Source organism: Monodon monoceros, unplaced genomic scaffold (assembly GCF_005190385.1).
Source record: "Monodon monoceros isolate NGI ecotype Baffin Bay Population unplaced genomic scaffold, NGI_Narwhal_1 Super_Scaffold_12, whole genome shotgun sequence".
Lineage (NCBI taxonomy): Eukaryota > Metazoa > Chordata > Mammalia > Artiodactyla > Monodontidae > Monodon > Monodon monoceros.
The window spans coordinates 151,219,244-151,233,521 of NW_021703768.1; the positions used below are offsets into that span (position 1 = coordinate 151,219,244).

Sequence of the window (14,278 nt, forward strand, 5' to 3'; positions counted from 1 at the left end):
CATATTGATCTTCTGTCTGGTTGTTCTCTTCATTATTGAAAGCAGAATATTAAACTCTTTTTAAAAATATTTATTTATTTATTTTGGTTATGCCAGGTCTTAGTTGTGGCTCACGGGCTCCTTAGTTGTGGCATGGGAACTCTTAGGTGTGGCATGGGAACTCTTATTTGCAGCATGCATATGGGATCTAGTTCCCTGACCAGGGATCGAACCTGGGCCCCCTGTGTTGGGAGCGTGGAGTCTTAGCCACTGTTTCACCAGAGAAGTCCCTAAACTCTACTGTTATTGTTTTACTGTCTGTTTCTTCTTTCATTTCTGTTACTGTTTGCTTCATATATTTGTGTGTTCTGATGTTACATACATATTTATTTTTGATTGTTTATGATTGTTATCTTTTAAAATATGTTTATAATTGTTTATTTTCCTGGTAAATTGATTCTTTTATCATTATATAATGTCCTTATTTGCCTCTAGAGATAGTATTGGCTCAAGTCTATTTTTTCCATTTATGGCTACCTCTGCTCTTGTTTGCATGTAATGTCCTTCATCCTTTTGGTTTCAGTCTACATGTCTTTACATCTAAGGTGATGTTATCTTGTAGAAAGAATATAGTTGCATCTTGTTTTTTTCAGTCCATTTAGCCACGCTATGTCTTTTGATTGAGCATTTTAACCCATTTACATTCAAATAAATTATTGACAGGGAAGGACTTATTGCCATTTTAATTGTTTTCTGTTTTGCAGCTAATTTGTCCCTCTATCTCTCTTGCAGCCCTCCTTTGTATTTCTTTGATTTTTTTTATTGATATACTTTGATTTCTTTCTGATTTTTATCTTCTGTAGGCATTTTCTTTGTGCTTACCATGGGGCTTACATAAAACATTTTATAGTTACAGCAAACTGTTTGGAGCTGGTAACAATGTAACTTCAATTGTGTACAAAAACTCTACTCTTGGGGCTTCCCTGGTGGCGCAGTGGTTGAGAGTCCGCCTGCTGATGCAGGGGACACGGGTTCATGTCCCTGTCCGGGAAGATCCCACATGCCGCGGAGCAGCTGGGCCCGTGATCCATGGCCGCTGAGCCTGCGTGTCCAGAGCTTGTGCTCCGCAACGGGAGAGGCCAGAACAGTGAGAGGCCCGTGTACCGCAAAAAAACAAAAAGCTCTTTTACATCTTCCCATTCCCACTTTGTTACTGATGTCACAAATTACGTGTATTCATTAACATAGTTTTATAATTATAGTTATTTCTTATGTTTTTGTCTTTTAAATTCAATACCAGACATAAAAGTGCTTTATATGCCACCATTATAGTATTAAAGTATTGTATTGGCCTATATATTTACCTTTATCAGCTATTTTTATTTTATATGCCTTGGTGTTGCTGCCTAATGGCCTTTTTTTTTTTTTTTTTTTTTTTTTTGTGGTTCGCGGGCCTCTCACTGCTGTGGCCTCTGCCATTGCGGAGCACAGGCTCCGGACATGTAGGCTCAGTGGCTATGGCCCACGGGCCTAGCCATTCCGCGCCATGTGGGATCCTCCCGGACCGGGGCACGAACCCGCGTCCCCTGCATCGGCAGGCGGACCCTCAACCACTGCGCCACCAGGGAAGCCCCCCTAATGGCCTTTTGTTTCAACTTTTAGGACTCCCTTTAGCATTTTTTTGTAAAGCAGATCTAGTGGTTATGAACTCAGATTTTGTTTTACATTTTAAAAAAATTTATTTAATTTATAGTTTTGGCTGTGTCAAGTCCTTTTTTAAAAAAAATAAATTTATTTATTTTATTTTTTGGCTGCTCTGGGTCTTTGTTGCTGCACACGGGCTTTCTCTAGTTGCAGCGAGCGGGGGCTACTCTTTGTTGCAGTGCGCAGACTTATTGCAGTGGCTTCTCGTTGCAGAGCACGGGCTCTAGGTACGCGGGCTTCAGTAGTTGTGGCATGTGGGCTCAGTAGTTGTGACACTTGGGCTCAGTAGTTGTGGCTCGCGGGCTCTAGAATGGAGGCTCAGTAGTTGTGGCACACGGGCTTAGTTGCTCCATGGCATGTGGGATCTTCCCGCACCAGGGCTCGAACCCATGTCCTGCATTGGCAGGTGGATTCTTAACCACTGCGCCACCAGGGAAGTTCATGGCAGGTCTTAGTTGTGCCATGCAGGGTCTTCGTTGAGGCGTGTGAGATCTTTAGTTGTGGCACGCAGGCTCTTCGTTGTGGCACCGGACTTCTCTCTAGTTGTGATGTGTGAGTTTTCTCTCTCTAGTTGTGGTGTGTGGGCTCTGTAGTTGCGGCACACGGGCTCTCTTGTTGAGGTGCTCGAGCTCAGCGGTTGTTATGCGTGGGCTTAGTTGCCCTGCAGTATGTGGGATCCTAGTTCCCTGACCAGGGATCGAACCTGTGTCCCTTGCATTGGAAGGCGGATTCTTTACCACTGGACCACCAGGGAAGTCCCAGCTTTTGTTTTAGAAAATTCATTTCATCTTCATTTTTGAAGGACAGTTTTCCAGATTATAGTAATCTTGGTTGGAAGTTTTAAAATTTTAGCACTTTGAATATATCATGCCACTCTCTTCTGGCCTGTAAGGTTTCCACTGATAATCTAATGTGAGTTCCCTTGTCCTTGACTAGTTGCTTTTCTCACTTCTTTCAAGATTCTCTCATTGTCTTGGTCTTTTGATAGTTTGATTATAATGTGTCTCACTGTGGGCCTCTTTGAGTTCATTCTGGCTGGAGATCTTCAGCTTCTGATATGGGATGGCCCATTTCCTTTTTCAGATTTGGGAAAATTTTGACCATAATTTATTCAAATTCTCTCCTCCTTTTGGAACTCTCTTAATGTGTGTATTGGTTTGCTTCATTTTTTTTTCTTTTTTCTTCTCTGACTTGATAATTTCAAATGACTTGTGTTTGAGTTTGCTGATTCTGTCCTATGCTTAAGTCTGTTGTTTAATCTATTGAATTTTTCAATTCAGTTATTATGTCAACTCCAGAATTTCTGTTTGGTTCCTTTTTATAGTTTCTGTCTTGTTGATACTCTGAGTTCACGTTACTGTTTTCATGGTTTCTTTTAGTTTTCCGTGTTTTCTTGTAGATCATTGAGCTTCCTTAATACAATTATTTTGAATTCTTTCCCATAATTCGTAGATCTCTGTTAGTTTCTGGAGATTTATTTTGATCCTTTGGGCCATGTTTCCTAGTTTCTTCATGTACTTCATGAGTTTTTTCCCCTGAGTTTTTTGGGTTTTGTCTTTGTGTTTGGCTGTGCCACGCAGCATGTAGGGATCTTAGTTCAACCAGGGATTGAACTCGTGCCCCCTGTAGTAGAAGCTCGCAGTCTCAACCACTGGACCACCAGGGAAGTCCCCTTCCCCTGAGTTTTGTGAGTTTGACACTGGCTTCCTACAGGGGAAGACTCACCAATCAGCTTGGCTAGAGATTCTGGGGACCTCTGGAACCTTTTTTGGAGGATGGGCTTCTCTGGGCCTGTGTGTGTAATTTCCTAATTAGAGAGGTTTGTCCATTTCTTTTTCAGGAGCTCGTAATCTCTTGCTTCTTCTAGTGTTTTTCTGCAGTACTGAAGGTTAGCCATTGCTACTGCAACAAGCTTTCTCACTCTCTTTAATTCTCAGTGGTGCCTAGGTATCTGAAGCATGTTGGCTCTCTGTCAGCTCCCAGAAGCAGGCAAAACAGATACTAGTCCCTTGGGCAGTTTTCTAAAAATCTGGATTGCCAAATGCTCCCTTCTTGCCCTCCCTTTGTAGAGAGAAGCCAAGAGTTGAGTGCCTTCTCCCAATCTTACCAAGCCCTGCTGGCCTCCATCTGTGTCACTACAGGCCCTCTGGTTCCACAACATGCTGCCCAGTCTTTCATTTGTTTTCAGTGCCCCCAGGAGTCCAAACTGTGTGGCTTCTGTTTGTGCTCCCAGTCAGGTTAGACAGAAACTGGCCCCTTGGGAAGCCCTATGAAAAGCTGGAATTTTGAACATCCCCACCTCCATTCCCCAGCTTTGAGGGGGAGCTCAGCTGTGCTTGCTTTCTGAGTGGCAATCTCAGATAAAGTGAATTGGCTCTTGTAATCCATTTCAGTGCTATTGTTCTTGGCTTTGCACTTGCCCTGGGGTATTGTAACTTCTTAACTGATTTCTAGAGTACTCATAAAGGTATTTTGATGCATATATTGTTAGTTTGGTATCTCTGTGAGGGAAATAATGTGGGGACTTTCTGTTCTGCCAGCTTGCTGTTGTCTGCTCTTGCTTCATGCCTTTTTAATGCCAAATAATATTCCAGTGTACAAATAAACCATGTTTTATTTATTCTTTCATCAACTGATCAACATTTGGATTGTTTTTACTTTTTGGCCTTTATGAATAATGCTGTTATGAACATTCGTGTGCAGTGTTTTGTGTGGAAGTGTTTTTATTTTTACTGTATACCTAGGAGTGGAATTCCTGGGTCATTTGGTAATTATATGTATAAGTTTTGAGGAACTGCCAGAATGTTCAGTAGTTGTGGCACGTGGGCTCTGTAGTTGTGGTGCTCGTGCTTAGTTGCTCCACGGCATGTGGTCTTCCCAGACCAGGGATCAAACCCGTGCCCCCTGCATTGGCAGGCGGATTCTTAATCACCGCGCCACCAGGGTAGTCCCCTTTGCTTGTTTTTGTTTTGTTTTTTTGCTTGTTTGTTTTTGTTCTGTTTTTTTTTTGCGGTACGTGGGCCTCTCACTGTTGTGGTCTGTGCCGTTGTGGAGCACAGGCTCCGGACGCGCAGGCTCAGCGGCCATGGCTCACGGGCCCAGCCGCTCTGCGGCATGTGGGATCTTCCCGGACCGGGGCACGAACCCGCGTCCCTTGCATCGGCAGGCGGACTCTCAACCACTGCGCCACCAGGGAAGCCCTGCTTGTTTTTTAATTGGGCTATTTGTCTTTTTATTATTGAATTGTAAGAATTCTTTACATGGTCTAGATATAAGTCCATTATTAGATATGATTTGCATATACTTTCTCCTGTGGGTTTACCTTTTATATTCTTGATAATATATTTTGAAGCACAAAAGTTCTTAATTTTGATGAAGTCTGGTTTGTCTGTTTTTTCTTTGATTCCTTGTGCTTTTGGTGTCATACCTAGCCTAGGTACCCATTGCCTAATCCAGTTGTCTAAGCACCATTTGTAGAAAAGGGTATTCTTTCACCATTGAATGGTCATGGCACCCTATTTGAAAATCTTTTGACCATAAATGTGATGGTTTATTTCTGGGCTCTCAGTTATTTTTTATTGATATGTATGTGTGTCTTTATGCCAGTACCACAAAGTCTTAATCTTTGTAGTAATTAATTATTGTAGCTTTGAAATCAGAAAGTGCAAGTCCTCCAACTTTATCTTTTTTCAAGATTGTTTCGGCTCAAGATTGTTTCGGCTTTGCATTTCTGTATTTATTTTAGGAGTTTCTTATCTTTTCTGCCAAAAAGCCAGCTGGAATTTAGATAGGGGTTGTGCTGAATCTGTAGGTCAGTTTGGGCAGTGTTGGCACTGTAACAATGTTAAATTTTCCAAACTATGAACAAGGGGTGGCTCTTCATTAATTTAGGCTGTCTTTGATCTCTTTCAACAATGTTTTGTACTTTTCAGTGTAGAAGTCTTGCACTTCTTTTGTTCATTTTATTCCTAAGTATTTTATCCTTTTTCAACGCTATTATAAATAAAATTGGTCTCTTAATTTCATTTTTGGATTTCCCATTGCTAGTATATGGAAATACAGTTGATTTTTATATGTTGATCTTATGTGTTGCAACCTTGCTGAACTCATATTTTAGCTCTAATCATTTTATTGTGAATTCCTTAGGATTTTCTATGTGCATGATCACGCCATCAGCCAAAAGAGATAGTTTTACTTCATCCTTTCTAATCTGGATGCCTTTTATTTCTTTTTCTTGCCTGATTGCCCTAGCTAGATCCTTCAGTGCATTGTTGAGGGTAAGTAGAGCGAACAGACATCCTTGTGTTGCTCCTGATCTTAGGGGGAAAGCAGCTGGTTTTTAACCATTTAACTATGATATTAACTGTGATTTTGATAGGTGGCCTTTCAGGTTGAGAAAGTTCCCTTCTGTACCTAGTTTGTTTAGTTTTTCAGATGTTTTTTCTGTGCCTATTGAGATGATTATTCCTGTTTGTTTTGTTAACATGAATATATTAATTTACAGTTTTCTTTTGGGGGCTTGAATTTTCCTGGCCCATCAGACTGCAAATCCACAGGAGGACCAGTCACAATTTCTCAAGGACTTGTTCTCACTCCTGCTCCCCTTTTACTTTGTGCTGAGGCACCTTTCCTTGTGGTCTCCTGGGGGTTGCGACATGGTTTACTTCTGTTTCACCGTAACTCTTCTGCCTCCTAACAGGATGGCCAAAAAACTTCTGCCTCCTAACAGGATGGCCAAAAAGCCCTCAGGACAAAGTCAGTTTCAGGGCTCTACTTGTTTCCCTGGGTTATTACTTTCCATTAGTTTTTTTTTTTTTGCGGTACGCGGGCCTCTCACTGTTGTGGCCTCTCCCGTTGCTGAGCACAGGCTCCGGGCACGCAGGCTCAGCGGCCATGGCTCGTGGGCCCAGCCGCTCCGCGGCATGTGGGATCTTCCCGGACCGGGGCACGAACCTGCGTCCCCTGCATCGGCAGGCGGACTCTCAACCACTGCGCCACCAGGGGAGCCCTCCATTAGTTTTTGGTTTGTAGTTCTTTACAATTTTGTCAGTTTTTTGCTTCTTTTAAGGTGGTTTTTAATTTTTTAAAAATAAATTTATTTATTTATTTATTTATGGCTGCATTGGGTCTTCATTGCTGCGCGCGGGCTTTCTCTAGTTGTGGTGAGCAGGGGCTAATATTCGTTGTGGTGTGCTGGCTTCTCATTGCAGTGGCTTCTCTTGTTGTGGAGCACGGGGTCTAGGTGCATGGGCTTCAGTAGTTGTGGCACATGGGCTCATTAGTTGTGGTGCACGGGCTTAGTTGATCCACGGCATGTGAGATCTTACTGGACCAGGGCTCGAACCCGTGTCCCGTGCATTGGCAGGCAGATTCTTAACCACTACACCACGAGGAAGTCCCTAAGGTGGTTTTTTAAAGACTTTATACAGCATTTTTATTTGCTTTCAACAGGAAATTTGGGCTGAGTAACTTGCCATTATTATGAAGAATTGTTTGGGTTTTTGCCTCCCCCCCCCCCCCTTAAGTTCTTTTGCCTCTGAGGTCCCAGAACTAGGGGAGTAGAGGTATGACAGGGGCTAATAAGATGTATGGGCAGAGTGATGTTGCTGTTAGTACTCTCGTTTTCTGGGAAACATCACTGTTTTGAAGAAAAGAAGAAAACTTACTCAAGGTATAATTTACATACCACAAAATTCACACACTTTAAGTGTACAACAAATGGTTTTCAGTATATTTACTGAGTTCTGCATCCACCCCCATAAATCAGTTTTAGAATATTACACCACTCCCATAAGATTACGCTATCTCATTTATAGTTAGTCCCAGGCAACCACTAGTCTACTCTCTATCTCTGTAGATTTGCTTTTTCTGGGTGTTTCATATTAATGTAACCATACAATGTGTGATCTTTTGTGTCTTGGTCTTTTCAGTTAGCATAATGTGTCTGTGGTTTATTTATATCATGGCACGTGGCTGTATCTTGTTCTTTATGACCATGTGGCCAGCACCGTATGGTTTGGTACCCATGTCCCAGATGTCATACTTCTTATTCCCAGGGTGCTCCTCACTTTGCACATCCTGCCTTGTACTTTGGGACTCCCATGCCAAGCATGCCTTGTGCCTTCGATACCCCATGTCCTGTGCATCCTGTGCCTGGGCACCCCACCTTTCTCTGCACCCTGTGCCAGAAAATCCCACATCCAGGGTGCCCCATGCCTAGAACACCCCACTTTCTGGCTCCCTGTGTCTTTGGGACCCTATATTCTCTGCACCTAGCACCTTGGGCACCCTGGCCTCAGACATGGATGGCTCTGCTTACCTGTCCCCTGCTCCCCAACCCTTGCCTGCTTTTAGTTGCGCCCAATGTCTTGGGCTCCCACGCTTTGACTACCCTGGGTGTGCATTCCTCCACCCTTAACTGTCCCCAATGCTCTGAGCCCTTTACCTCAGGCCTAGTGCCTTTGGTCCTGGGTATCCTGTGTCAGGCTGTTTAGTTCCTGTGTGCTGGGCCAGACCCTGTAACATATATGAGGTAAGGCAAGAACTAGGGGTGGGGAATTTTATTTTTATATATATATACACACACACGTGTGTGTGTGTGTGTGTGTGTGTGTGTGTGTGTGTGTGTGTAGAGGGGGGGGAGAGGGAGAGAGAGAGGGAGTTTTTATTGTTAAATAGTATTCCAGTGTGTGGATATACCACATGTTACTTATCCACTTATCAGTTGGTGAACATTTGGGGTTGATTAAGCTTTTTGGATATTTTATTATTTTAACTGGTATGTGTCCACTCTAGTCTAAAGTTATTGCTAGACTTGTCCTATATGAACAATTCATCTCCATTCTGCACAGTAGGTCCTGGTTCTGTGCTTGGAATTGATGTGTATTTGCCAAGAAAGTTAGTGGTGGTGTATTTTAGCTCCTGTTCGGTTTCATGTTTGCTGCATACCATGTATTGAGGTTTGAATGATCTGCTCCTCGTTCCATTGGCTTTTGCAATTTTCTAGCTTTTAATATTCCCTTCCAGTATCAAAAAGGCCATGTTCTTTTGTTTCTGATATTCCTTACCTTAGCTTGGCAACCACTTTATGTAGTCTCCATAGTTTTGCCTTTTCCAGAATGTCATATAGTTGGAATCCTACAGTATGTAAACTTTTAGATTGGCTTTTTTTTTTTTTTTTTTTTTCCGGTACACGGGCCTCTCACTGTTGTGGCCTCTCCCGTTGCGGAGCACAGGCTCCGGACGTGCAGGCTCAGCGGCCATGGCTCACGGGCCCAGCCGCTCCGCAGCATGTGGGATCCTCCCGGACTGGGGCACGAACCTGTGTCTGCTGCATCGGCAGGCGGACCCCCAACCACTGCGCCACCAGGGAAGCCCTAGATTGGCTTTTTACACTTGGTTATATGCAAGGTTCCTTCATGTCTTTTCATGACTTGATAGCTCATTTCTTTTCAGTGCTGAATAATAATCTATTGTCTGAATGTACCGGAGTGTATTTATCCATTCACCTACATCTTGGTTGCTTCCAAGTTTTGACAGTTTTGAATAAAGCTGCTATAAAAATCCATGTTCACGTTTTTATGTGGTTCTAAGTTTTCACCTCCTTTTACATTAACTTGAAATAAACTAAATGATGTGTTACTACTGTTTACTAATGTGAAATTACAGCAGTTAGAATTAGTAAAAAATTCTTTTCCACATCTTGTCCTAATGAAGGTTTTATGGCTTGTTTCCATATGTGCTAGGGAGTAAGAGCCTTTGCCAAGCTTGCTGAGCCTGTGACCTTTCCTTTTTGGTCTCTACTTTTGTGTTTCTTTTATTGAGAGAACACCAGTATTGCCACATTCAAATGAGGCAGGAATAGCTTTCTCTGAGGTCATCGTGTGATGAAATACTCCTGCCCTCTTGAGTAGATTGTATCCTGCGTTCTGTAGGCATTAGGCTCTGTTCCCAAAGAGTTTACAGTATAGTAAAATGATTATAGCATGTTAAGTATATTAAAACTGGGATGAAGTTTTGTAGGGAAATTAATAATAGATATTTGTTTCACCATTAATTCAAGGAAAAATGGCATGATACTTTGATATTTTGATCATAAAACATGACAAGAGTTGTTTTTTTGTTTGTTTTTTGTTGTTTTAAGAAAGTATCCAAAATTCTATATTCTCTTTTATCTTTTTCTGTCTTTGGCATACATGGCATACATTTTTTTAATGTTATTGAGATAATGGTATACATATTATTAATTATATATTTTTGATGTTTCTAATGTGAAACTCACTATAACCATGATATAAAGTATATGCAAAATGCTTTTGAAATTCATGTGGTAGTGCTGATTAGGTAAATATTCTACCATCTATTCATCCAATATTCTGCATAGTCCAGAGAGATGTTATTTAAAATGTTAATTCATTGTGTTTTTTATGAATTTACCTGATTTAGAATCCATATTTTAATGTTAGCTTTGTAACTGTAGGACACTAGTTTCAGTTTAATTTCGTTAACATTGGATAGGCTGTGTGTGTGTGGATAGAGCAACAAAAGTCTCCTTTCTCCCAAATTTTGCATGGGATAAACCATAGCAAATAGCCATAGTGTTTTTGTGAGTTTCCTACTTCTGTACCTTTGGAAGCACAGAGATAGTTGCATGAAAACGTTGGGTTTCCCTCAAACTTTTTGGTTAATACTGAACTTGTCTCTCCTCTTTTAGCTGTGCGGTCAGAGAAGAAACGCCTTAGGAAGCCAAGCAAGTGGCTTCTGGAATATACAGAAGAATATGATCAGATATTTGCTCCTAAGAAAAAACAAAAGAAGGTACAGGAACAGGTGCACAAGGTACATTCCACCATTTCAACAACCTTTCATCAGTTCTTTTAGGATACTGCAATTTTCCCTTCAATATCATATTTTATCTTCATGGGACAATAATTTCCTTAACTGGGATCTTGTTTTTCAGGGTTTTTTTTCCAGCTTCTGGCACAGTACTTAGCCTGTACTAGTTATACAGGAAATGTATAAATGAGTTTATGTACTATGTGTGTATAGTGTGTGTATATATAGTATATTTTCCCCCTTTGCTTTCAAAATGTATTTGATTTAGGAATATTGTTATGATAAAATGTTTAGTAAAAAATATAGGGTATTAAAAAGAATAGTATGATCCTAATTCTATAAACAAATGTTATAATACCTTATATGCTTTATTTTTAAATTCAGTTTCTTTAAACTCAAAGTAGTTTAAAGTAAGTTAGAGATATTTTGACTCCACATCCCTAAATAACATGCACCTCTAAGAAACAACATTTTTCTTCACAACCAATTTATCATGGTCATCTCTATTAAGGTCAGTTTATCTAATAACAAATCCATGTTCAGATTTCCCCAGTTATTTCATAACCTTTACATTTAATTTATCCAAACCAAGATCCAGTCTAGGACTACACATTATATCTGGTTGTTACATTTCTTAAATCACCTTAAATCCAGGACAGTCCCCCCTTTTCATGACCATATGTAAGCAATGAGAGCAACACATTTAGAGTATCTGCCTTCTTGATTTGTGTGATTGCGTCTGTGTTCCCTTTTAGGTAGTAGTTAATAAGTAATAATTTGATACATTCAAGTTAAACATTTTTGGCTAGATTACATGGTAGGTGTCATATGTTGTATGATATTGGAAGGTATTTAACCTTCAATAGTTCACCGCGGTGACTAACTGATTTCTCTTTTCAGTTATGTTTTACCTCTTTTGATCAAGCAGCAGTATATGTATAATTACTTTGGCTCCAAGAGAATGTCTTGTTCCCCATCAGCCATTTCCCTGATGTTTTTTAAAAAATATCAATTGTAGATCCTTTTCTATATGAATAATTTCATTTGGGGTTACAAAATGAAGATTTTCAGATTTTATTATTTTTTCTACTTAAATTATCTGTCAATCTGTCATTTTATAGTACTGAAATACATGAAAGGCATGTATTGCTTTCTCATTAATTTACCAACTCAACTTTGGAAGTTTATTATTAGCTGCTTTTATTGATGATATATTAGGGAATCTTTTTTTTTCTTTTTTCTTTTATTTATTTATTTTTTTGCGGAACGTGGGCCTCTCACTGTTGTGGCTTCTCCCGCTGCGGAGCACAGGCTCCGGACACACAGGCTCAGCAGACATGGCTCACGGGCCCAGCCGCTCCGTGGCATGTGGGATCTTCCCGGACTGAGGCACGAACCTGCGTCCCCTGCATCAGCAGGCGGACCCCCAACCACTGCACCACCAGGGAAGCCCTTTTTCTTTTTTTTAGATTATCACTATGGCTTTAATGAATTTTTATAGCTTCAGTGTATCTCAATCCAATGACATTTTTACCCTTTAAAAAAATTATAGTAAAATATATATAACATAAAATTTACAACTTTAGCCATTTTTTAGTGTACAGTTCTGTGGCATTCAGTACACCCACATCGTTATGCAACCACTACCATTATCACCACTACCCATTATCTTCAGAAATTTTTCATGGCCCCAAACTGAAACTCTGTGTCTATTAAAAAATAACTTCCCACTTCCCCATACCTTTAGCCCCTGACAACCACCATTCTGTTTTCTGTCTCTATGAATTTTACTATTCTAGGTACCTCATATAAGTGGAATCATACAATATTTGTCCTTTTTTGTCTGGCTTATTTCAGTTAGTGTAATGTCTTCAAGTTTCATCCGTTTGTAGCACGTGTCAGAATTTCATTCCTTTATAAGTACATTATTCTTTTTGACACTTAAATTATAATGACTTTGGCCTGTGGATTCCACGTTTATCTTTTGCCCATAGGTAAGTTCCCGCCGTGAAGAGGAAAGCCTTTTAGCCCGGTGTCGATCTAGTGCTCAGAACAAACAGGTGGATGAGAATTCTTTGATATCAACCAAAGAAGAGCCTCCAGTTCTTGAAAGGGAGGCTCCATTTTTGGAAGGGCCCTTGGCTCAGTCAGAACTTGGAGGTGGACATGCTGAGTTGCCACAGCTGACCTTGTCTGTGCCTGTGGCTCCGGAAGTCTCTCCACGGCCTGCCCTTGAGTCTGAGGAATTGCTAGTTAAAACACCAGGTAAGATGGGGATGGGTCTCAGTATATAAGTGGGTATAATTAGAGGAAGCAGGAGATTTTAGTATGTTTCGATGGAAAGCCAGTAGTGTATTTCTGTACAGCAAACTACCCACTTTGATTCTGGGAAATCCCTAATACTGGCTAATTGGATATAGTTAATGACCATTAATTGGTGTAGTGTCAGGAAGACATATTTTTAAAAAACTACTTTCTTTCAGTGTTATTGCTCTTCATGATTATTGATCAACCACAGTGTGAATCAACACCCAGGATAACAGGGTTTGGGGGAGGGGCACTGCATACTAGTGGAGTAAACACATAAAAATTATACTTCAGATACTGACTTTACCAATCTTTGTGTTACTTGGGAAGTTGTTTAACCTCTGAACTTGTTTCCTCGATGTATAAAATGGAGACTGTGATGCAATGTATAAAGAAATTTACCTGACACATAGCAAGCAGCTGAGTGTGAATACTCCCTTGAAGTTAATTACCAATTTCTTTTCACTTTATCATTCTGTATAAACATGTCACCTGATGAGAATTGGATCTAAACAACATACTGTCTCTAATTCATCTTCTGACTTTTTTTTTTTAATATTGGAGTAACCTTCTGACTTGAGTATTGTAGTCAGCCAAGGAAAATTTTGGATGTAACTTTTTTTTTTTTTTTTTTTTTGTGGTATGTGGGCCTCTCACTGTTGTGGCCTCTCCCGTTGCGGAGCACAGGCTCCGGATGCGCAGGCTCAGCGGCCATGGCTCACGGGCCCAGCCGCTCCGGGGCACGAACCCGTGTCCCTGCATCGGCAGGCAGACTCAACCACTGCGCCACCAGGGAAGCCCTGGATGTAACTTTTTTACATTCCCAACAGTAGCTTGTGATGTTATTCTTTAAAAAGGGATCCCAATTGTGCATAATCAAATAAGGTGGAATCAAAAAGAATAATAAAGATAGTTACCACCTCATTGCCCATTATGTGCCAAACTGTGTTATTAGGCTCTTTTATATAATTCCTAAGAGCAGTCCTACAAAGTAAACAAGTGTCTTTTACTTATTTAGGAACAGAACAAGAATTCTAATCCTGGTCTACTTATGCCCAGAATTCAGGCTCTACTTTACCTCACTTCTCCTTTTGTTCTTACCACCAGTTGATTGCTCTAAAGGGAGTTTTGCCCTTTTGATTTCTCCTTAGTTCATTTGTGATTTTTAAAAAATGTATCAACATATATGGTTTTTAGTAAGTGTGTATACACACACACTCTGACATAAGAACATCCTCACATTAGTTTGTGTCTGTATTGAGAAATATTTTCTTGTTTTATGTTAACTAGTATTTTAGAATAAATAAATGTTTACCTTGTCCCTCCCCACAAGATGATGAGAAAAATATTAAAAAATGACTAATTTTTTATATTTTGAGAAAAATACTAAAAAATGACTAATTTTTTATATATATATATATATATATATATATATATATATATATATATATAT

The 14,278-nt window shown here is 40.3% G+C and overlaps 1 protein-coding gene across 6 annotated transcripts in view; it reads left to right on the forward strand.

Annotated features, from left to right (window-relative positions):
* Nucleotides 1-14,278, forward strand: part of NSD1 (nuclear receptor binding SET domain protein 1) — a 137,260-nt gene that overhangs the window by 68,658 nt on the left and 54,324 nt on the right. For all 6 annotated transcript variants that reach the window (XM_029218684.1, XM_029218689.1, XM_029218683.1 and 3 more), the window contains 2 exons: nt 10,397-10,521; nt 12,513-12,783. In XM_029218684.1, coding sequence (XP_029074517.1) covers nt 10,397-10,521; nt 12,513-12,783 — 396 coding nt within the window. The remainder of the gene's footprint in view (nt 1-10,396; nt 10,522-12,512; nt 12,784-14,278) is intronic.